General features: G+C 38.0%; 2 protein-coding genes across 7 annotated transcripts in view; one reads left to right on the top strand and one right to left on the bottom strand.

Annotated features, from left to right (window-relative positions):
* Window positions 1–19,868, bottom strand: part of LOC102314637 (lisH domain-containing protein ARMC9) — a 26,991-nt gene extending 7,123 nt beyond the window's left edge. For 2 of the 5 annotated variants that reach the window (XM_042222678.1, XM_005920933.3), the window contains exons 1-24: window positions 19,562–19,868; window positions 19,137–19,334; window positions 18,814–18,933; window positions 18,431–18,601; window positions 16,417–16,572; window positions 16,209–16,301; window positions 14,993–15,017; window positions 14,305–14,462; window positions 13,896–13,994; window positions 13,162–13,197; window positions 10,365–10,399; window positions 10,152–10,263; window positions 9,757–9,849; window positions 8,631–8,721; window positions 8,291–8,414; window positions 8,018–8,157; window positions 6,484–6,560; window positions 5,914–5,988; window positions 5,254–5,344; window positions 4,973–5,025; window positions 4,165–4,263; window positions 3,454–3,569; window positions 2,326–2,486; window positions 1,246–1,351 (exon numbers count right to left, since the gene is read on the bottom strand). In XM_042222678.1, coding sequence (XP_042078612.1) covers window positions 1,246–1,351; window positions 2,326–2,486; window positions 3,454–3,569; window positions 4,165–4,263; window positions 4,973–5,025; window positions 5,254–5,344; window positions 5,914–5,988; window positions 6,484–6,560; window positions 8,018–8,157; window positions 8,291–8,414; window positions 8,631–8,721; window positions 9,757–9,849; window positions 10,152–10,263; window positions 10,365–10,399; window positions 13,162–13,197; window positions 13,896–13,994; window positions 14,305–14,462; window positions 14,993–15,017; window positions 16,209–16,301; window positions 16,417–16,572; window positions 18,431–18,601; window positions 18,814–18,933; window positions 19,137–19,211 — 2,306 coding nt within the window. In that variant the 5' untranslated portion in view covers window positions 19,212–19,334; window positions 19,562–19,868. The remainder of the gene's footprint in view (window positions 1–1,245; window positions 1,352–2,325; window positions 2,487–3,453; window positions 3,570–4,164; window positions 4,264–4,972; window positions 5,026–5,253; window positions 5,345–5,913; window positions 5,989–6,483; window positions 6,561–8,017; window positions 8,158–8,290; window positions 8,415–8,630; window positions 8,722–9,756; window positions 9,850–10,151; window positions 10,264–10,364; window positions 10,400–13,161; window positions 13,198–13,895; window positions 13,995–14,304; window positions 14,463–14,992; window positions 15,018–16,208; window positions 16,302–16,416; window positions 16,573–18,430; window positions 18,602–18,813; window positions 18,934–19,136; window positions 19,335–19,561) is intronic. The other 3 variants (XM_005920930.3, XM_005920931.3, XM_005920932.3) reach the window with 3 other exon arrangements.
* On the top strand, window positions 19,090–22,502 carry polr2h (RNA polymerase II, I and III subunit H). 2 transcript variants are annotated; one of them, XM_005920928.3, is made up of 6 exons: window positions 19,090–19,211; window positions 20,681–20,773; window positions 21,104–21,187; window positions 21,614–21,707; window positions 21,873–21,956; window positions 22,179–22,502. In XM_005920928.3, exons 2-6 carry the CDS (start codon window positions 20,701–20,703, stop codon window positions 22,294–22,296), a joined length of 453 nt encoding a protein of 150 aa, XP_005920990.1. In that variant the 5' UTR covers window positions 19,090–19,211; window positions 20,681–20,700; the 3' UTR covers window positions 22,297–22,502. The 2 variants fall into 2 exon arrangements, with proteins under 2 accessions (XP_005920990.1, XP_005920989.1); XM_005920927.3 differs by lacking the exon at window positions 19,090–19,211 and adding an exon at window positions 19,965–20,250.
* Window positions 22,503–23,917: the final 1,415 nt, after the last annotated feature.

Below are 23,917 nucleotides of genomic sequence, written 5' to 3'. Positions count from 1 at the left end.
CACACACACACACACACACACACACACACACACACACACACTCTTACAGGAATCCCTGCAGTTATGTGGTGGTTGTTTTTTGTGCTCATTCCTTAACAGCATCAGATCAGGTCTGGTTCTAGTTCTCAGGAAAAATTAAGCCAAGAATATTTTTAACATGTTATTGTTGGCTCAATAACTTTTTTTTAAATGTAAATTTAGTTTGTATATATTTAGTATATATATAGTATATATTTCTCTATAAATACAGAGAGTGTGAAGTGCCCAAATGTTTGCTTTTTGAGTGATTTTTTTTTGTTATGTTGAAACTGCAAAAGTTTAAATGTTTTTTGTTTTTTTTAATCATCTTGTTATTTGTTATTTTATTGGCTGCTCTTTCTGTCATTTTCAATCGATCAATCAAAGAGAAAAAAAAAGTAAAATATTAAAAATAGGATTTCAGCAGCACAAACATCATCTGCAGAGAGCTAACAGCTTTTTGGGAAAAATCAGTGTAAACAAATCTGATAGAGTGAAAATCCAAAGTGAAACTGTTCATATTTCCATCGATATGTGCAGAGGAGGTCAGAAGAAAGGAACAACAGTGAACATCTTCTGCTTGGCTGCGCCATGGTTTGGGGTTCATCCAGCTGTGTCGGATGATCTTATTAAAACAGATGGAATTATGAACTCAGAAAAGCACAGTTAAATTTTGCCATCTGGAAAGCATCCGATTAGCAACAGCTTCATTTTTTAGCATGACAATAATAATAAAAACACTGCCAAAGTGTTAAAAGCACATCTGGATAGAAAAAACACATAACAGAAATGAATATTAAGTCATGGATTGGCCTCCTCAGAGATCGAAACGCAACATTAATGAAGCAGTCTGGGATTATCCCGAGAAGAGCTTTGAAATGTCCTTTCGGATGCTTGGACAACTATTCCTGAAGTCTGCTTAGATCAATTACAAAAAGGAGAGTTCACTCTCAGTTGAAGAAGAAAGATGGTCTGTTTTTGCCTTTCATACTGTATTTCCATGTATGATTGCACTAGAAAAAAAATGAGTCTAAACAGTTTTTATAGTCTCTCTGTGACTGTTTACATTCAAACTCTGATCAAAAACCTCAACCTGATTAACTTTGACCGTCGTTAAACTGTTGCCTTTTTATTCAAAGAACTGCAGTAAAATTCAACACAAACAGCCATGTTATACATAAAATATGAACATGAGCGCGCTCAGTTTACATTTGTGTGTCAGTATACCTGGCAGAGTGTCCGTTGTGGTCCTCCTGGGAACATCCTTTTCTGGCTCTACCTTCATACTGCCTGTCCAATTCTGACTCCTGGGACAACTGCCCACACTCTGAGTCTGAGTGGGAATAAATTAAGAGTGTCAAAAGACCAATTTTAGAATCAACCAAAATGTCAGGCCTTCAAATGGAAACAAAGGTCATAACTTTAAAAAACTAAAAAAAAAGTAGATGGACAGCTGAACACTATCAAACACACAAGCACACTTGATACCATCAAACTAAGGTCATTAGCCTTCTGGTGCCCACCCACCAATCTGAGCCATGGTCTGAGTAACTCTCATCACTCCGGCCACTCACACACATACTCAGACCCAGAAATGCATACACTATTATATATTGTACATATATTTATTAGTTTCAGATGTAGCCATTCTTGTATTTGCTGGTTTGTGTTGTTGTGTTTGCACATTTCTGTTGCTTGTGGGCTCGCACACAAGAATTTCACTCGCATGTGCTGTGCCAGTGTGCCTGCACATGCGATGTGACAATAAAAGTGATTTGATTTGATTTGATTTGAGACTGAGCACTTTGCAATCTGTCCTCTAATGTGTGCCTCCCTCCTGTTTTGTATATACTCCTCTTGTCTACTATTCATTCCTGCTGTCGTACTATTTATATTTGTATTTCAAGCACCCACAGTTTCACTGTACATGTACAGTGACAATAAAAGGCTATTGTATTCTATTCTATTCTATCCTATTCTATTCTGCTAAGTCTTTATCCCTTATGGTTTGTGAGGAAGTTGCAGGAACTTCATTCTCTGGAACTATCTTTTGTTGCTTGTGGACACTGGGCACCACATCAAATACATCTAACACACAACCAAATAAAAAGCAGCAGGTGGAAGGGAAATTAAAGATTTTTCCACAAAAATGCACAGAGCTTCTACTAAGTGTGAGTAATCTGAGCGCAAACATCTGATTTACAGCCACGGCTGTTAGACACGGTCAAAGAGTTATTATTTTACTCTTTTGAAATTCTACCGCTACTCCTAAATTACATCTGAAACTCTGAAAGTTGAGTCACCCACCGATGCTTTGGCGTAGGGAGTCTGTGGTGCTCGGCCGACTGCCGGAGCGTGTAGGAGGTCGTGAGTTGTATCGAGAGTGTGGCAGGCTTCCTTCCCCGCTCTTCTGTCTGTATTCTGTGTCTCTGCTGGTCTCGCCTCCCCGACTGGCGGGTCGATAATCACTACACATAACACGAACACAATCTCACATTAAGAACTTCCATGAGGATGTTGGTGTAAGCAAGATGGCTTTTAACTTGAAAAAACAATTTATTTTGATGATTCCACTGACTTTCATCAGTGCTAGTTCTCCATATTTGTACAGCTCTCTAACAGTTAATTATTTAAACTGTTAAATACAAGGTTAGGCCTGTTTCTCTAGGTTGGTGCTCAGAATAAGGAAATTACCTTGTCAAGACCAAACAAATGGTAAATGGACTAGTTCTTATATAGCTCTTTTCCACTCTTCTGAGCACTCAAAGCGCTTTACACAACTTGTGCATTCACCCATTCGCACAAGCACAACTGACATTCACACACATTCATACTCCGATGAATGCATCGGAGAGCAATTTCGGGTTAGTATCTTGCCCAAGGATATTTGGCATGCAGACTAGGGGAAGCCGGGAATCGAACCACCAACCTTCCGATCAGTAGAAGACCTGCTCTACCACCTGAGCTACAGCCAAACAAGATGCTTTACAGCAATGGTATGCAGGCACTCCAGTTCTAGTCTACTGCGGCTGACTCATCTCTTCAAAGTTTACGCTTTGCAAAGAAAACCATCAAAATACATTTGAAACATTTTGTATTTTCAGAGTTTTAGCGGCAAGAGGAACGTCGTTATCTATGTATCCTAAACAAATGGTGGCACAATTATCTACACAAGCTACAGATTAGTCAGCTCATAAAATCTATGGACTACTGTGAAGTGATCAGCCTTTAAAGAAATGAGGCCTGAAGACCGGTATCTGAGATCTAAGGACCAATGTTTATGGTGGTTTGTAAATCACTTAAAGAGAGGCTGCCGCTGCACAGTTTCTCATGTCTTACACATTTTATGGTCCCACAGACACCACAAAGAAGTGTTTTAGCTTAAGAGTGAACTTCAGTCTGGATCTTATGACACCGTTTGGTAATTTAACTTACCCCACGCCGATATTACGATGAGAACTAGGGGTTACTGGCCGCTGTAGCGGCTCATCAGCAGCTGGCTGTGGTAGAGGGGTTGGCTTCCTTTTCACTTTTGTCATGTTGGTCATGATCTACACAGCCACACACACAATAAAACAGTAACATACCAAACACATTTCCATCATGGAAAAAAGTGTTAACAGGGAAAAGAGAGATTAATGTGATAGAGTGCTGTAACTGTCCAACACGTAACTTTTTCTCACTGTAAACCTGACTGTGTTCTGTCCGGCGTATTGGCCAGTCATGAACTCATAGCCACATAAAACAGATCCCTAAAAAGCTAACAGCCCAGCACCTGAGATATCAAAAGCCATCACCACAAAGAGGCAGCGATGTGTGTAGTACCTTATCTAATCATGAGGTAAAATATATTTCATGCTAGCATTTATGAACCAAATAGCCAACTGATTACAATTCTGTGAATGCACAGACCTATGCACCGTCTAAAGTTCAGTGCACGCTGTGATAATGTCATATCCTGTTATTGGTGCAATAAACAAAATTTACAAGCTACTTTGCAACTTGCCCGTAATACATGTATATATATGTACACTAATACCCATACTGTTAGTAATTCGTATTCTTGATTAGTGTCAAAATTTGAACTCTGCGTCTTCTTAGCTACAAACAATATGTTTATGGTGAAAATGTGTGTTTTGCTCTTACTCCCAGGTACTCAGTGGTGAGCAGGCTTTCCCCAGACAGTTCCCTGTGCTGTGGCTGAAGAACTTCCTCTTTATCAATGTCGATCTCCATTAAATCTTCCTGTCACAATGCAAAGACAATAAATCACTTGAGAAAGAATTTGTGTGCAGTGTCAAAAATGCATATTGTCCGTACATGCACTTAATTTATGTTTAAGCATTAAGCAGCATTATATAAAACACCCACAGGGTTGCTGCAGGTCGATTTTAACCGGGTTACATTGGCAAAGCGTAACTTCCTCAGACTGACTAAAAATTAACTCTCACCCATTAAGTTTTTATTTAAAAATTAATACAATGCTTGGTACCATTCCACAAGGCTCTGACAAGGGACCAGTGTATTCTGTAGCTTTGAGACTGCCACTCAGAAACAGGTATGTACAGTACGTATCAGTTCACCATTGTGGGCAGGGAAACGGATAGCAGCTATAAAAATAAAAAAACAAAACAAACATAAACAAAAAAACACCTAACTCGAGATTACAGGGCAAGGGCACTCACACTCAAGGAACTCTCATGGGAACAGGAAGAGAATGGAATATGTGCTTATATACACACATACACACACACCCCAGGAAACTCCTGTAATTCATTTACATTTTAACTTTTTAAGTCCATCATTCCCCTTCATACTTTATTTTCTTTGTTTAGTTCTTTTGATATGAGCCAGTTATTTATGGTTCAGTGGTTTTGTTGAATTAATTTGTAAACAGGCATTTAATATGATGATGGAAAACACCAGCACATTGATGTTTATCAGGCGGCCTTACGTCATTGTCATCCTCTTCCTCCTCATCATCAGACTCTGGTCCTTCCTCTTCAGCTGGGGGGGGAAGGATTAAAAAGCCAGCAGATTTTCCCAAATTATACTTCATAAAAAAAACTATAGTTTCAAATGATAACTAATGTTATGAAAACTGGGGATCTGGAACAGGACATGTAAGATATCAAGTTTCATATTTACATATTTTGTTTTTCCTGCATTGCTTGAGTCGCTTACTTTTGGACTACCAGTTTATCATCTACGTGTTTAACAGTAAATTTCACTAACCTGAGTTTAGCTGTTTAATGATGAATTCAATCTGTCTGTTAAGGTTTGGGTTCTCCTCTTTGATGTAGCAGCGGAGAATCTCTTCAACGCTCTTCACACATGAGGGAAAGACACACAAAACATTCAAAAAATATGTATGCAAGTATAAAATTACAGTATATACATATATACATATATATATAACAATATTTGGCCAAAGCATGTGAAAGATGAACGTACCTAGGTGACACTGTGATGTCACTCGTCTCTTTCTGAAAACTAATTTAAAAACACTGAGATTGCATCCGTGTCCATTTTGGCCTTTTATAATTGATTCTGATGAAAAAATGGCTAACTAATTAGCTAAAATTTGTTAGTCAATACACTAGATAATCCTCATTTTTGAAATGATAAAACGATTAAGGTTGATTAAGGTGTGCTGACCCAGGGTTCCCCACTTTAAAAGAAAGTATGTTTTAAAGGTCTCGCTGATCGCATTGACTTCAGTTTGCAGACCTGGAAGCTGCGTCCATCTTTTATACTTTTTGTGATTGCAACTCCACATTTTAACTACACTTCCATTTACAACTTTCTCTGCCTATTAAATGAACACCTGTTCTTTACCGAGGAAAGTGAAGAGGAAGAGACATGCAAACTGCAAAATGCAAACTGCTATCTCACCATCTCTCTTGCTTCCTGTTGCACAGAGGGAATGCACAGGATGCTGTAAAGAGCTCCATTCACATATGGCCAAATCTGAAAGTGACACAGACAAACACAACCTCTATCTCTATGGTCTCAAATACAGCAATTAGAGATGTGTGCCCACAAAGAGGAACTAATGTTTGTGCTGTGGATAAGCTTTTTTTTTTTTAACAACCTGACCGCTAACATAAGTAAAATCAATGAACTCTGTGCTTTCTATGTTTTATTGATGTTCCTGCAGTCATGGCTCACTCATGCCAAGACTGCAAGACATTTCAAGGGACATAATTACACAGTGTAACATAACAGTAGAGAGACTGTTAATTTATGAATGTTGGCGGTTTTAGTTTATGATATGCTAGCAACTCGTGTCATTTTCTATCCTTTAATGGCATTAATTCTGCACTTTCCACCTATTGCATGCAGTACACACTGTTTGTTGTGTAGCCTGTATCAGTTTCAACCACGAGAAATCTGTTTTGCTTGCACACTGCAACCACTGTGCATGCAACTTCTGTGCTGTGTGTTGGTAGATGTGTATATCACCTCGTGGTTCTCATGTCCAAGGAGATCAGTCAAAACTTTTAGCACATGCTTGGCGTTTTCTGCACACTTCCTTTTTCCTGTAAAAAGACAACCATCCAGCACACAAATTTAGCAACGCTTTTTCTGTGTGCAATATGATGGGACTCTTATTTGATTTAATACATATAAATCCGGTTAATGACTTCCCAGTACTTATCCGTGTAAGACAATACAATTACTGATAAATCAAATGTGGGACAGTATTTCATTGTGGCATTCTACATTGAACAGAAGTACAGCATATAATAAAAACATGTTTTGGGAAAAAAGAAAAGGAAAGAGGGAGCGTCTGAAAGCGATACATCCTAGATATGACGTAAATGGAAGACAAATAATTGTAAAAACAAGAGTGCAGTGAAAACATGTATTCAGAAGGACCGAAAAGCTAAACGTTTGCTTTCAATGCAAACTTAGGCAATAATTAACCTTAATGTATCAGCAAAAAAAAAAAAAAGAAAAGAAAGAAAGAACAGGAACAAACCTAGACCTTGACTCGTTGTGGCGTGAAACAAGGTCGTTCTGATTTTCATGATAGCATGGACTATTAATAAGCTCTATGAATGAACGTTATAGTATAACCCATGGTGTGTTTGAGAAGACTTATTTGACTTGGAAATTATTCACGGACAGTGAAAAAAAACAAAGACACAAAAAAGCACACAGAAAATCAACACCAGTCTTAAAGTAAATATAGCATAGTAGCATAGCGTAGTAAATAAAATAAAGCCAATTATTGTTTAACATGGATGAAAGACAATAAGGAAATTGTAAGCCTGGGTCAAAAGTCAACTGATCCTACAGTAAGGCTTAAAAAGAAATGTGTTTATTCTTTAATGCCCTGTAAAAGCCTTGAGCCAGCTCTCCCTCTCACCTTCCTTTATTTGTTTATCACATTTTTGCTTCCACAGAGTGAGATTGTTATTTTATTTACTTTATAGTAAGGTATAAAGACCAGTCTTTATACCTTGCGATTTTCAGAGGAATGATTTTTTGATTTGTTGGTGAAGCCACTTAAACACTGACCTATGAACCATTCACGCATAAAAACAACTTGGCAACTGTAAATTCTACTTTGAGGGATTTAGTTATTAGCATAATTTGTTCCTATTTCTTCAGTTCAGTCTTTAGTTGGTTACTGATGTGATTCACAAACAGTACCCATTTCCCATTTTCTTGGCAAAATAAAAATATATTTGCCAATGGCCAGAGCTGCCTCTCAGCCTCCTAGCAGACACACCTATCAATTTCAAAATCCTACATCTCCATGTTCTCAAGTTATCACGTTCACAAGATTTTTACAGAACGTGATGCGGTCACTGAAAGTGGAACTTGTTGATACATCGGATTTTTAGTAAGTGCATCTGTGGTATCAGTTTGAAGCTCCTACGTCACCTCATTCTCGTGTTATCGCATTCACAAACGCCGGTGTCCATGCCGCCCGTCTGGTGTTCGCATTATTGAGCTACATTTGTGTTCTGCATGTTTTTATGTTTACCCTTTGTTCGCAAACACAGGTTCATAAGCAAAGCTGCAGAATACTCCAGGTTGTAGTCACTGAGGCAGTCTGAGTCCTGGAGCTCATCCACTAGCCAGCCAATCAGATCATCTGCAATCATGGCTGTCTGCTGACTCCTCCTAACAGGCGAGACATGATGTAAGGTCAAATATTCATGCTTGTCAAAAGGACAAAAATTGTGACATATTCATTTAAAAAACATTAATCGAGATAAGAAAGGATTTAGAAAACCCTAGTAATTTTAAAAACTACCTGAGGCTGAGTTTCTGCAGAGCCACAAGGACATTTTCCCGAGTAAGAGATTCTTTTTCTTCCTTTCTGAGTGTTTCTGTCAGATGTTTCAGAAGAATGGGGATTTGGGAGAGGTAAACACGACCTGTAATAAATATCAAAGGGACATCTTGAAAGCATTCACAGCCATTCTAAAGTCTCCTTTTTACAAAATGCTGTCTACAGTTACTGTTTAGCTTTTGTGGAGCATCATTAATAGTTTTTCTTCAAAACGGAAAGCCAGTAAGGTCAAGCCATCAGGAATCAACTTACAAAGTAAATGATGATGCCTAATGAGCTCTAATGGCAGCTTTAAACTTACCCTCTGCAAGGGAAGCAAATGCATTGATGAGACGAGCCATGTATTGACGGACAATCTCGTTTGTTGATCTCATTAAATGAAGCACAGTTTTCTAAGGAAACAAACAAATGTAGGGCAAGTTGTGCACTGTGAGTTTTTCCACTCAACATTTTTTGAAGAGTGAAATTTCTTAGAGACAAGGACTATGAATTTAAACATAAAACACAATGTAACTTATTTGACAAGTAGCATCTTTTTAAATGTGTCCTTCCTTAATGTTCATTTTTGCAACACTTTAAAATTAAAGGCATCATATTTATGTACGCTGACCAACACCTCAGTTAAATGCAGAGTCTTCCAGCATTGCTATAGAATTTAATTTTATTTATATAGCACCAAATCTCAACAACAGTCACCTTAAATGATTGCAGAGTCACTTAGATATACCTAGAAAACCTTGAAACATACACAGGAGTACAAAGATTGAAATCATTTATGAAAGGGTTATTCACTCTAAAGAGATTGTATTCAGCATAGCACCTGAAACTAAAGGCTAGGTGAAAAGAAAATGACGAGAGAAAAGAAAAAAAAGAAAAAAGAACAAAGTGTGTCAAAAGTCTTTCATGAGGGTAAAGTTTGGGACACAATCTGAGCTTCTCAGAGGAAAGTGCTTATTCTGAGACTGGGAACCATTTCTAAATGACTCACCATTGGGTTCAAATGATCTCTTAATATAAAATAATTACTAAATATTTGATAATGTTAAGATCATAAACAATGATTTTCTTCCTCTAAATTTAAATATATGACCTACAGAGCTAAACAAATTGACAGATTACACAGTCTGTCATAAAAACAAGAAGACTGTAATATTTTAGAAATCTGTCAAAAAATGTGTTTACAAGTTTGATTGCCTTTTCCATAACCTCCAGCTTTGTCATGAAAGTCACCTTGTAAGGATAACATAACCTTTTTGGGAGCGAGTTATGTTCTAAGTGTTGGTTTAAAATTGTCTGGAAGCACCACATTTCTACGATTCTTATATTTACGGCGTGTTTTTCAATTTGCACGTTCACAAGTTAATTAACAGGCCCTCTGAATGAATTTTGTAGTGTTAACATGCATGATAGTGAAGCTATAACCCCACCTCTTTAGTACTGTAGCACTCCAGAAGATCATTGCTGATGTAAGCCTGAAGCACAGTATCTCTCTGTTCACCAGGGAGTGAGCGGGTGAGTCTCTAAAAAGACATTAGAAACAGATCCAACAATCAGCACTCAAAAGTCTAATCCAAGTAAATATAAGTGCCACTTTTCTTTTGTCCAGGTTCACAAACTGCCCAAGTTTCTGGACGCCCCAAATTAAAACTGTACTTAACGCATTCTACTCTCTGAGGATGAAGACGGATAAATAAACACATATCTTAAGTTATAAGCGAGTGTTGGAGCCAAACAAAGTCACAAGGAAGGCTGATAATCAGATAAATACGAGACATCTTATCACTAAGGAGAATGCTGGAGATAATAAACAGAATACTCTCACCCAGCGCAGTGCCTGAAGTAGCAGAGACTGAAGTCTCTCTGAGCCTTCGATGAGGTCTTTCTTAAGCTTCTCATAGTCTAACGAGGGCAACATTGGCACATCCTTTGGTCTCCTGGTGATTTGAAGAGAAACGAGATAGCAGCCTTGTTTTATTTGGGTTTAATGAAACTTTATGATTGGTACAAAAATGATTTCTTCCAAACGAAGACTTACTGTGGTGCAATGGACGCTCGTAGCATAGAGGAAGCCTACAAGAGAAGGCAGAGGAAAAAAGAACAGAGATAATGAGAAACAAAAAAGGAGGATCTTTAATGCAGGGTATTTGTTTACAATCTGACTTTATTTATCACTTTAAAGTGTGCAAAACATACCACATGCAACATTAACCATATGTTACTCTTACCATCTGGTCCATCCAATCTAAGATAATCAAGTTAGCTAATGTGTAAATATGTCATTAGTAGTTTTTAAGACATGCATACATCATCATGCGTGTGGTACATGCGGAGTACTGGGACATACAGTATTACAGTGTTTGGCAATATTATCTATGCAGTAAGAGGCCAAGAAACAGTACCAGAAAGGGTAGGCTAATACTTCTGCATTTGTCACACATTAGTCCATCTGTGTTTTTTTTTTTAGATGGCTCCAGAGTGTAGCGACTGACATCTAACAAGTGAAAGACCCCCACTTTGACCCAGGAGAAGAAACAAAAACTTGATCACCGAGGTGTTGTTGTTGTGTGTAAAGTAAGGTGAAACTGACTATTAAAGTTTTTACTCTGAGGGTATTTTGAAATCAAATCTAAGGAGGAGGAGGAGGAGGAGGCGGCTGGACCTATGGTGGGAGAACCATAAGGTCAGAACACTGATCCGTGTAAACGGAGGTATCGCCTTATCTGGCACACTAAAACAAACAAAGAAAAAGAACAGAACAGTGATACCTGGCTTCTTTCCCAAGTTCCTTTCCCCCTAAACATTTGGTGCCCATGTACGCATGATAATATGTTGTTCTGGGACATTTGACACTGGCGCACCAAGCAACCAGAAGGTCATATTTAAAGCGACAATCAAATATGCTGCTTAGTAAGAAGAGAACCATAAAGCTAAACAAAGGTACTTCTGACAACAGCAGACGGCTGACAGAACAGAAATCCAGGTTTCTGCAAAGACAAAGATGGAGGTGTTCAGTCAATCCCACCAAAGAGCCAATTATATGTTGAACCTGAAATCTAGTGTTTGCATTGAAGCGCATACAAGCTAAATTTTAAAACGACTAATTTCGACTGTGTGGTGGCAGGAAAGTCAACTACAGGGTGGGCCATTTATATGGATACACCGTAATAAAATGGGAATGGTTGGTGATGTTAAAGTCCTGTTTGTGGCACATTAGTATATGTGAGGGGCAATTGTCTATGGTGTGAAGATACGAGATGTGCAGCACCTGAAACTACGGATACTGGATGCCTGTGCTGGCATTTCTCCTGCGGTGTTGCTATCAGTGTGTGAAGAGTGGGAGAGGGTTGCATTGACAATCCAACACAATGGGCAGCACATTGAACACATTTTATAAGTGGTCAGAAACTTGTAAATAACTCATGAAAGAATAAAGTTACGTTGAATCCAAGCACACCATTGTTTTTCTTGTGACATTACCAATAAGTTTTATGTGTCACATGGCCCTCTTCCTATTGGAAAAATAAAAGTTGTATCCAAGATGGCCGACTTCTAAATGGCCACCATGGTCACCACCCATCTTGAGGAGTTTACCCCCTCAAATATACTGATGTGCCACAAACAGGACTTTAATATCACCAACCATTCCCATGTTAATATGGTGTATCCATATAAATGGCCCACCCTGTATATTTAAACCAGTAATGTAAGCTGCAACCCTAAACTGAATTAGCACAGTTTTTAGATGTTCTTTTTTGATCCTTGAAAATAAAAATGACTCTCTCCCCCTTCATTTAGTCATTCAACCTGCCCAAATAACTGGCTGGAGTCTTCACCAAGATAGCTGCAGAATGGGGAGACTTGCTTGCAGCAAGACTTTATGTCCAAGTTTTATCTAAATTTTGAGTCCTGATTTGTTTTTATATTCTTTGAATAAAAGTGAAATGCTTTTTATGTTTTTTCATCTTTTCAATCTGTTTTTACACTGTGGTTACAACCAAAATCATGGACTGTTGATGCTATTGTCTAACTACAAGACTTTATGTCTTGGTCCAAACAGCAATAAAAGAAAGATTGATAATGTACAAAGACAAAGACTCTGATACTGAGGATAAATTATGGCCTTGCACTCACTTACATTAAACTAGCAAGCCTAAATGAGAAAAAATACTATCCTCAACAATAAATTATGAAGCTAAGCAGGTATGTTGACCTGCTTAGCTTTAAACTGCTACGTAACAGTGGTTTAAAGTAAAGTTTACTAGCTATGGCTGCTCATTTTTTAATGTTTAACTATACCTAAAAACAGCAAATTTGATATGTTGACCCTGGGTGCCTGTTTTTTAGGTTGTTAAGAATCCTACATGAAGTGTTCTTGTTGCTGCCTTTCAAATAGCTGTAATATAACCTGTCCTGTTTGAGAACCCGAGCATGCGAGTAATTCTTTTAAATCAAAGCACCCTGTGATGGCCATTCTTGTTCTGTCATTTTATATGGCTATAATCTAAAAAACAAAACAAAAAATAACAATAAGCATAAGAGAAGAAAAATGAAACTGAGAGATAAGTTGAGAGCTAAAAGCTAAAATGAGAGTTGAGGAACAATGACTGTCATCGTCCTTACTGCAAATAAAGCCAAACATACGTTTAAACTGGGACAATCTAGTGGGAATGCACATATAGTCAGGAGGGTGTGATGAAGAAATATGTTAGGAGGTCATGAAGGACATAAAGACAACAACAGGAGGCAAAAGGGAGACACCGAGGCAGAAGCTAGATGAGAACTGGGGACCTGAGCAATAAGAAAATGTAAAGATGAAAATACATGAAACTTACATAGCCATCATCATAGGGACTCATAGAGTAATATCCCTTTGGGGACAAAAGCGTCACACAAGCAAAACAAAAAACACACACACAAAACACAGAAAAAAATGTTGTTCAGTTCAAATAGAAAGAAACAAGATTTCACAAGCCAGAGGTCAAAACCACAATGAAGGCCGCTGACAGCAAGCATGATTGTCAAGCTGTGGACAGTTTTTTAGGTCGGTTGGGAGCTTTTCTACAGCCTTTTGATTATCGGTGGCACAAAAGAGGCAGAAAAAGAGGCCTAATAACAGCAGCAAGGATTTAAGATTTAATGTAACTCTGACCCGTCTTGACACCTTTAAATGTCGTCTTTATGGGAGAAACACAGTTACATTTCCAAGGCAGATGATTACGTAAATGTCTGTCACTGCTTATTGGAAATTTGTGTCGTGTACATTTGACTTTCCAACAATGACTGTATTTATTCAACTCCAGGATCCAGGAAGCACTCATTCTAGGATACACACAACAGAATGACTAGACAGCTTACATAAAAGGAACAAAGATGTCTTTTTGTACATAATGTAAACACTCGTTAAGTGCACTTTTCCCCGATTTTGGCTCTTATCTCCTCACCGTCTGCTATGCATACTCTATGCTTCAATAAAATCACATTAAGTTGGGGCCAGGTGTTGTTGTTACTATTCTGAGGCGTGAAGAAGAGGGAAGGAATAGAGCTAAGACTGTGTGCTGCAACTCACAGTGCCTGGCCTGGTGAAGTCTGTGCTCTGCATCACACTCTGTCTCATCTGGCTGCTGAACAGGCGAACACACACATTCTGCAGGTACTCTGGGGAGATCTGCAAAAACAAGGCACGCTCCCCTGAGCTTTAAAATACTGTTTGTGCGAGAAGAGCAGGGTACTAATAGTGTATTCTAGTTTTCCAAATATTAAAATCTTTTCATATATATTTTCAATCCATTTTGCGCATCAAAAGATTTCTTGTTGGCGCTCGCATGCACACCACTGGACTTTGAATATGCAAATTTTGGGTTTTTTGTCCTGTGTGCACACATTCTTTTCTAACTTGTGCCACACTTATGGACTCCGTATCTGTTGCATGTCTGACAGAATGTGTGCTTGTTTGTCCCACAATTAGCCTGCCCTACCATCTTTCCGCTGACTGTGGCCTCCAATGAGTCGACCAACTCAGCAGTGATTCCAATCAGGTTATGGTAGTCAGCTTGCATCTTGTTGAACTTCCGTACGTAGCTGGTGATGCGGCGATCTGATTCAGCCAGCTGGAGCTGTAACTGCTGCGTGGCCTCTGTGCATTCACCCAAACAAACAGAAAAAGACGGAGACTGCAGAAACCAACACTGGCTTACATGCATTAGGTGAAAATGCCTGTTATCCTTTCAGATGTCAAGAAATTCATTTAAAAATTAAACAATATTCTGAAATGCCATTCTTAATCAACCTCTCCAACACCAATCTCATCATTGACTTTTCTACTAACCTTTATCAATATTTAACATAATGTTTTTTATCCATTAGTGAGAGTTCTGTAAGTGTTATTACGTAAATAATACTTTCCACATTATACAAATGAATCAAGCAAAAAATCCTTGGCAAACAGATGTATAATGGGTGACGCTGATATGACTTCTTTATCTGTAGTATTAGTTGACCACTACTGATTAATTAGCAGGTGTGGCCGTGAGCCTTTGTTCCCTTTGAGATTATGAAAAGTTGAAAGAAAGAAAACTGAATAACTGGCAATAAGAAACAGCTGTTGGGGTGAAGAACTGCAAACTGCAATGCACGAAAAGGTAGACTCTGTGATGGGGTAATTACCTTTAGTACTCCTTCCACCCTCCTTCTGCATGAAGCTGGTTAAAGATCACATACTTAGAGACAAATCAAACATTTCTCCTGTATTTATTCCCTTGTTAATGGTTTCATCAGGAATTACATACAAATGAAATAATTAGTAAAAGGACTGCAGATGGAACTAATTAATACAAGTACCCTATAAATGTCATGTAAGCACATGTAAATGTTATTAATTGGCTGAGCCAAAAAACACTGATGCTCAAATGTTCCCACTTTTGGTAACCGTGTTAATTTTGTATACACTAGAAACATTTTTTTTCAGCCCATAGCTTTTTATTTTACAAAGCTTTGAAAGTTGGCTAGTTTAGTTTCACAAATATGTACTGAGCAAAGCAAGGTTTCCAGTATCCCAATAATTCCATTACCTTTGCCTGCCCTTCTACTCTGAGGAGGTTAGGATAACTTTGTTTCTTTCTGTGCATTAGCTAACTTGATAAAATCTAAAACCCCAGTTGGGGACAATGGTTGCCATGACGGTTGTTATCAACTTTCTCTTTTAGGCTGGGTTTTGTGTTTCCGACTGTGCTCTCAAAAAAGTTCACAGGTTGAATTACTGGAACTGTACAGTAAGTAGTAAGTAAGTAAAATTTTGGCAATTCCAGAATATTTTTTAATCGAAACTGACTTTTAATTCAACATAACTCACTATCCCGTCAATCTCTCTTCGTGGTACGTCTCTCAGGTTGTCACATGATCAAACATGTTACAAGAGACTGGTTGTTAAAGAATTCCTTATTCACCTACAGAACATATATGTATTCTACATTTAAATGTGCAGTCCAGCTAAAGAAGGCAAGTTTTTTTGCTCCTCAGTGGGTTTATTTTCTACACATCATACCTTGCCTTCAACGAAATTGCTAGATTTTTACTGTTTGCTAAGTTTTATAAGTTTCACTGAAGGCTGTTAAACTACCTAACCTAGTAATCTGTTAATGTAAAAAGCTGGAATTGAGAATTTAATTGACAAAAGTTACATTTTACTTGACAACCGTTTACCTGTCACGTGGGTTTGTGCAATGAATGAAAATATGAATTGTGTTAATTTTCTATTAGTTTCAGATTTGTCGCTAATGCCATCTCACTGAAATCAAAACAAGACAGACAAATCCATTTGTACATCTGTACTCTGATGGTTTTCCCAGCAACGGCTCATTAGTGAGGCACAGTAGAAGGATACATATAAAGTCATCAGCCTTGGGCTGTTAGATGGCTTAAGTATCACTGACAGGAACTGCTCCAGCTTATCTCTCAATTTTGGCATCCAGGAATCCTAAAAACATGAAACAGAAGTTAAATATGAAGTATGGTGATGTTCATTCTCACAGTGTGACTTAGTAACTGTACTAGATGGTTAAAAGTAAGGTAATATTCTATAAGTGTAATACCTGGAACAGTTCTTTGAAAGAAGGGTGGACAGTGGGGTTGGGAACAAAAGGCAAAGCGTAGTAAGGCAGAAACTCTGTGGTCTGGCTCAGAGCTCCTCCTCGAGTTTCCAGGTACTGCCTGAAGAAGGAAACCCTCTCTTCAAACTCAGCACGGTCCTTGAGGTAGATTTGAGATGTCCATCAAAAACAATTCATGAACAAAATTTAAAAAAATAAATAACTACATCAGGTAAGCTTAAGGCTGGGGTGTCCAAACTCGGTCCATTTTTAATTGGCCCGCAAGTAATTTTATAAATAGAATAGAATATGGCCCGCACTTCTTGAGTGTATTGCACTTCTTTGTTTTAACACCAGGGGGAGCTGCTGTTGATCAAGGCAGTTGCTCCACCAAAAAGGCAAATCACAGAAAAACTTATCCCCAAGTTACTAAACATGGCAGAACCAAAGAAGCAAAAGGTAGAAAGTGAGTGCAGAAAATTTCAGACACGGTGGGAGAGTGAATATTTCTTCAAAGAATTCAAGGGGAAGTGTGTCTGTTTGATCTGCACTGAAACTGTGGCAATTATGAAAGAGTATAATGTACGACGTCATTATGAAACCAAACATCAGGCCTATGCATCTTACACTGGTGCTAAGCGAGAGCAGAAATTAAAGCAAATGGTAGCTATGCTGCAGGGTCAGCAACAGTATTTTTTTCGTGCTCAAATTGTCCAGGAAAAGGCTCCAATAGCCAGCTATCAGGTCGCCCAACTCATCGCAAGACATGGCAAGCCTTTTTCAGATGGAGACCTCATAAAACACGGCCTCGTTAAAGTCACCGAAATAATGTAGGCCTACCCGGAAAAAGTGCAGAACTTCAACAACGTCAGCATGTCCAGAAATACAGTTGTGCGACAAATTGAAGACTCGTCAGCCAACATTAAACTGCAACTGTCTGATAAAGCTGTGCTTTTGATTTTTACACCGATGCCACAGACACCGCACAGCTGCTAATTTTTTTGCGGGGAGTGGACGAGAGCACGAGCTTTAAGTGAGTAAAAATATATTCCACAGTACCCGTGTGTTAATAAGCATGCATGTGCAGGTACACATGCTTCAAATATCAATAATGCGCATCAATTATGTCACTACCCTGCTTTTGCGCACCACTTTCTTTATATGCACAGCGCACGCAGACGTAGTCAGCTGATCTCATCTGATGCAGATTTGCTCCTTGATCAAGTGACATTTGTCTGGATTTTTGCCAGGAGTGGCGTACGATCAGCACTGCAGCTGGATGGCCCGATTTACATACCCAGCGCAGCTGATGCTCACCAGAATAATTTACTAAAATTATATGGACTCCTGTTATTAAGTCCAGTCCATCGTCCATCGTTTCAAACGGACGTTAATAGATGTTTTGCTAAGCCTAATAACTTAAATAATAAACTTGAAATGTACCCGTCCCATTTTCCCCTTTATTGTTTTTTCTCTGGACTGTAAATCTTCTGTCTAAGAAGAAATCTGAGGCTGCTGTTCTGAGAATGAGCTACCAAAGCTTTTTCTGAATAAATCAATAAAGATCCATTTATGGAAAGCTGTGATGAAGGCAGTTTTGTCTTTAATTATATTCAACAATATAACACATTTGACCACTTTTAAGTGATTTTTCTAACTTTAATACAGTAAAGTTAAGGTTATGTACCTAATTTCTAGTAAGTGGCTCAGCCCCTCCTATATTTTTATGTATGTGGCCCTCAGTGAAAAAAGTTTGGACACCCCTGGCTTAAGGGGTCACTTAAGAAGACGCAATACATCTTCAATTATGATTGCATGTTTTGCTAAAAGAAGCATAAGGTTTTTTACAAATCTGTATAAATAAATGAACTCAAACTCCAATTGACTCACAAAATTGTTGCCACAGAAGGGCGAAAATAAGACTCTGGCGCAGCTTAGTGGACATATGAAAAATAGCACATAATGACATAAGTATTAACAGACACATACACTTGTAAATACACATGTAAATACATACATGTTCTACAGGGTGCCTCCTCAGTGGGTAGATTGTAAAGTGGATGTAAAGGTAGAACTCCAGTCCCTGGGCCTCAGCATCAGTGTCTTTAACTCTGTGGGGAATATTCTCTGTCCACAGTTCAAAGAACACCCTGTGGTCTCCATCATCAAATGAGCTGAGAAGGTCTTTCTACAAAAGTCACATTTTTTGTGGTTTATCACACAGTAATAATTGAGTCTCAATGTACATGACTATTACAGATCTTTACAATTAATACAGACAAATACATCAATTTGAACTTTGCTTTGAGGTTGCAATATTTACATGTTAATTAGCATTTTCTAATCAAATAGTCTTTTGCACTTTTTACCATCACTCCTCCATGAAAAATCAAAATGTACCTGAATGACACGTGTCTTTGAGTCTTTGAGAGTATTCCCTCGAGGCTTTGAGAGGAGTCTGCCTTTGCACTCCTTCTCAAAACTGTGAAGAGTTTCTTCAAATTCTTCAAATTTGAGGTACTACAAAGAAACGAACAAAAAAATACAAATAAACACACGTGACATACCACCTCAATCAGAGCAGAATGTAAGTATGCTTTCAATCATCTATGCATAATTTATTGTAGAAACGCTATATATGAAAGTTGTGCATTGCGATTACTTCATTTCTATTAATGCTCACTGCGATTTGCATATGGCAGTTTACAGAAGAAACGTGCTACCTCCTTAATCATCCCAAGAAGATCGGTTTCATTTGCCGAGATGTCCCCCATATTGGCTGCCTCCTTGGAACTCATGTGAGTACCGAAAAGCTTTAAAATATCCGGCAGCAAAGAGTCCCACTTTCATTCAATAACGTTTTCGCTCCGAGTTAGTATTTTGCGGTCTGTTTGAATTGGACAGCACAATGGTTTGAGCAACTAACACACACACACACACACACACAGAAAGAGAAAAACATCAACAAAGATACAACTGATGGCGATTTTACTTTATAATCTAAAATTCAAGCACATTTGCCTTAAAAGTGAATTATTTTCATCACAGTAAGACATCAGAGACAGCGTCAAGATGTCACAAGCTAGCTAATAAGCTAACTCATCAATTAACGTTATGCGACATAAAGAGAGCGCATTAACATCATTACCTCGTTCGTATATCAGGTACTTGGTGAATACATTTCATTGACACTTCCGAGGCGCTCACGCGTAGAACCGTCCATTTTTGTGAGGATTTGTGGTCTTCAGTTGCAACTTATATTAGTTAGATAGCCATTAGCTAGCAACAGTACACAGACAGGACGCTAAAAAACACCTAGCAACCGAATAGACTGGAAAGTAGAGGCAAATGTCGTAAACATTGCCGAAAGGATGCTATTTGGTTCTTACGTATTCTTTGCAGATTATTGTGATTTTCTTTTGCTCTTTTTAACTTTATAACAACAATAAGGTATCTCATGAGACCATTTATTTTTTAAACTAGCTGGAAAACCTATATATTTGTTTCGAATATTAACGTAGAGAAAGAGCAGATAGGCAGTTTTTTTTTTTATTATACGTTTTTTTTGTCTGTGGCTGAAAAAATTCGTCTGTCTTTATCTAATTTCGTTATATATTTACGTTTATATTCTTTCTTTCCGTATTTCAAACCGGAAGCACTTTCTATGTCAAAGGTTGAGCACATTGTTCCTGCGCGGTACAGTCTGTTTGGGATAATAATGAATGAAATTTTGACTAACTAAGACATCTAGCGCAAAATTAAATACTCCCCGTCGCAGAGTGAAAACCCAAGTGAGCGCGACGCCATTGAACTTACAGTATAATATCAAAACTTGAGGTAAGTTTTTGGAATCGTTTGGCCAATATGCTAAGGCTAGCAATTAGCATGAATGAGAGATGCTAAAGTTGAAAAAGCTTTGCCAAGACCTTAATACTTTCGCTAACTGATTCGGCAACAACGGGTGTTAGATTACTGTTAAATGGTCAAAAACAAATGCACGAATTATTAAGGTTTGAAGTTTTTTTTTTACGTTGTGATACACAGTTGTTTCATTAATGTATGATTAGTGGTTAAGATTTTTCAGCTGCAGTTGTGCACAAACTAGACGGAGGGAAACAATAAGACAAGCAAACACAAGTTTCTGTGAATTTCAGTGAAGTGTGTTTCTTGTACTGGCAGGGTGTGTTTTAAGTTTCAGTAATGGTTTCAGTCTAATAAAAGTGGCTTCATTTTGTGTTTTTGTCTTTATTTTCCCTTATTTTTACAGACTGACAGACTCGGAGAGAGATGGCTGGAATTCTTTTTGAGGATATTTTTGATGTAAAAGATATCGATCCAGATGGCAAGAAGTTTGACAGAGGTGTGTGAAATATTATCATTAAAAAAAGTGAAATTATAACACCAACCAAGAGATAATTGCTTGTTTGATCTCTAATTTGATCTCGATATAGATAAAGTTTAATTTATAACCCAAGTGCAGTTCTTCTTAGTGAAAGGGATCTGATATTAAGTATTAAACCTTTCAAGTATCCAAACACACAACTTCTGGCCAATCATGAACCAGTCTAACTTTGATTATCAACAAGAGTCATTATTTTAATTATTGTTGATCTTCGTTAACACCATTTAATTAAAAAAACAAACAAACAATAAATTATCTAATAGAAACTCTTCAACTGTTAATCTGCAGTATCTCGTCTGCATTGTGAAAGTGAATCGTTCAAGATGGACCTCATCTTGGATGTGAACATTCAGATCTATCCTGTTGATCTTGGTAAGAAAAAACATTCTTTTTTGTCCCTGTGTGTCTTTGTGTTTTTGTTTTGTTTTGTTTTAAATTGGAAGTCATTTGTTAGTTAATATGTATCAAATACAATGGTGTAAACCGGTCCTATATACAGCATAATTATAGCAAATGACTATGTCAGCTATTTAGAATATTTTATCAGAATAAACTGGCACTCTTCAAAAGTAAAGATTATACTGTAATACATAAAAAAATATGATTGCTCGTTAATGTATCCCCTGACTCCCTCAATATTTGACTTGTTCACATGCAGGTGAACTCAACCCAAAGGAACCCAGCTCTATGAGTAAAAAGCCTTGAAGAACCATGTGTCAGAATTGCATCTGTAACCCAAAGTGTCCAAATGCACAATATGATAAAGCTAGTTTGTTGTAATATATCTCTTTCATTAAGGTGACAAGTTTAGACTGGTAATTGCCAGCACGTTATATGAAGATGGAACACCAGACGATGGAGAGTACAATCCTCAGGATGACAGACCGTCTAGGTAAGACAGCTGCTTCCAATTTAAAGTTGTAATTTGTGGAACTTTAGCAAAAAAAAAATTGCTGTTTTATTGGCATATGTAACAATAATAACATTGTTAATACTTCTTACGCTTTTAATTTACAAAATGACTTTCACACTCATTCCACTTTGTTTAAATTTCCAGAGCAGACCAGTTTGATTATGTGATGTATGGGAAAGTTTACAAGATTGAGGGCGATGAAACTTCAACAGAAGCTGCCACACGTCTGTAAGTGAAGTGCTCAGTTTTCTCAAAATGACTATATGTCATATATTTACTGAAATTAATAATCCGCTGAAACAAAACTGTGTTTCTAACAGAGAAGATGACCTTTCTGTGAAACTATTTATGGAAATGAGATCACATTTGAATCTGCCTGTGTGATAACTTTTCCAGACTCTGCCGTTGGTTTGTGCTATTCCAATTTCTTGTGTGTTTTTCTTGTTTCAGCTCTGCTTATGTGTCTTATGGAGGCCTCCTCATGAGGCTACAGGGAGATGCCAACAATCTTCACGGCTTTGAAGTGGACTCCAGGGTCTACCTGCTCATGAAGAAGCTGGCCTTCTAAAACAAACCTGTGGTCACCCACCCATGGTTCACCAGTCAACCTTAAAATTATATGGAGCATCTACAAGGAGGCTGTCGGAAACTTTTTTATTTTGTTGATTCTCATTCCTCCATCAGGATGGACTAAAGACTAAACACTGTGGCACATAAGAACTGCTACCGACTCCACCTGCAGACAAACTGTAAATAAAGACTTCTTTTATACACGTTGGCATGTTTATTCTTCCTTATATCTTAGCAACTGCTCTCAAACAAACATTTAATTATCCTTGTACTCTGCAAGAAGGGTGAGTCTAACATTATTACACAGGCATCATGTGTGCTGCTATAATTAGGATGGAAGATGGTTCTATAAAGAAACAGTGCTAATTGAATAAAGTAGTTCAGAACGGTGAACTTACAGGTTTGTAATTACAGTTCCAATAAATCTGTTTGCAGTTTTTGGCTCCATTTATTCCTCCTGCAGACCCCAAATGGGCCATTTATCCTCAGCCTACTCACAACCGCAACAATGCATGTTAGCTGATGTCATTCTGACTCTGCACATGAGGCAACAAGGGATCCACAACCACAAGCAAAACCTTAAGTATGTGTAAAAGCAGCAACACACATGATTAATGCCCAAGGATTAAATCTCTCCCTAAAAGGAAGATTTAGCAACACACATGAGGTAATCCTACCTCATGTGTGGGACTTCACAGTGTGATGGGAAATGTTCTACATGCCAACAAACTAAAATGTGAACACACGAGAGACAGAAAATTTAATCAAGTGTACACAGGCAGCTTTTTGTATGGAAAGTGGGTTTTTCTTCTAATGGAAGTCACAAGATGGGGAACATTTTTGTCTGACTCAGACTAGAGTTTAGTGATGCAATAAAGGAACGATGTAACTTCTCTGAGGTCTTCCGCTTTTCCTCCTGCTTGGTATCTCCATTTTCAACATCCTTTGTCCAACAAATCCACTATTCCTCATCATCATCCCTTGTCTCTCCAACTTTATCTCCAAAACACTTGACGTGAGCTCTCCCTCTGATACACTCATTTTCTAGCTTGTCCACTTTCTATGAAAATTTTAGCATTTCCAGCTCCAGGTTTAGGGTTTTTAGTTTAGTCTTACTGTCCAAATTATACATCATAGCAGGTCTCACTCTCGTCTTATAAACGTTCTTTTTCACCCTTGCTGCTAACCTCCTGTCACAAATCACCCCTGACACTCATCTCCACCCACTTCACCCTGCCTATGCTCTCTCCTACTCCTAAACTGCATTAATCAGCATGATTGAATCCACACTCATTAGCGAATATCCAGATTCAGTCCAAGGGGTTCAAAAGGTTTTATTTTTTGCAATAGTGATGCTTGTCTAATAAAGCACGTATAAGCAAGAAGTGCAGTTCTTTGTATGAGATCGATACCAAAATTTGCAGTATCGCACAGCACTACCATCGTGTATTTTGTTAAATGGTCTTACAACAGAAAGAAGAAGAAGAAAAAAACCTTATACTCTAATGTGTGCGTATATTATTCAATCTATGAAAGCAGTTGAAGTTTCAGCGGTTGCGACTGTCAATGTGCGGGCAACCGGAAGTTGTGTAGGATGGCTTTAAACTGCGCGCTGCTGT

The sequence above is a fragment of the Haplochromis burtoni genome, unplaced genomic scaffold (genome assembly GCF_018398535.1).
Source record: "Haplochromis burtoni strain Fernald_Lab_line unplaced genomic scaffold, NCSU_Asbu1 Contig_5, whole genome shotgun sequence".
In the NCBI taxonomy this organism is placed as follows: domain Eukaryota; kingdom Metazoa; phylum Chordata; class Actinopteri; order Cichliformes; family Cichlidae; genus Haplochromis; species Haplochromis burtoni.
This window is presented reverse-complemented; position numbering and strand designations above follow the sequence as displayed.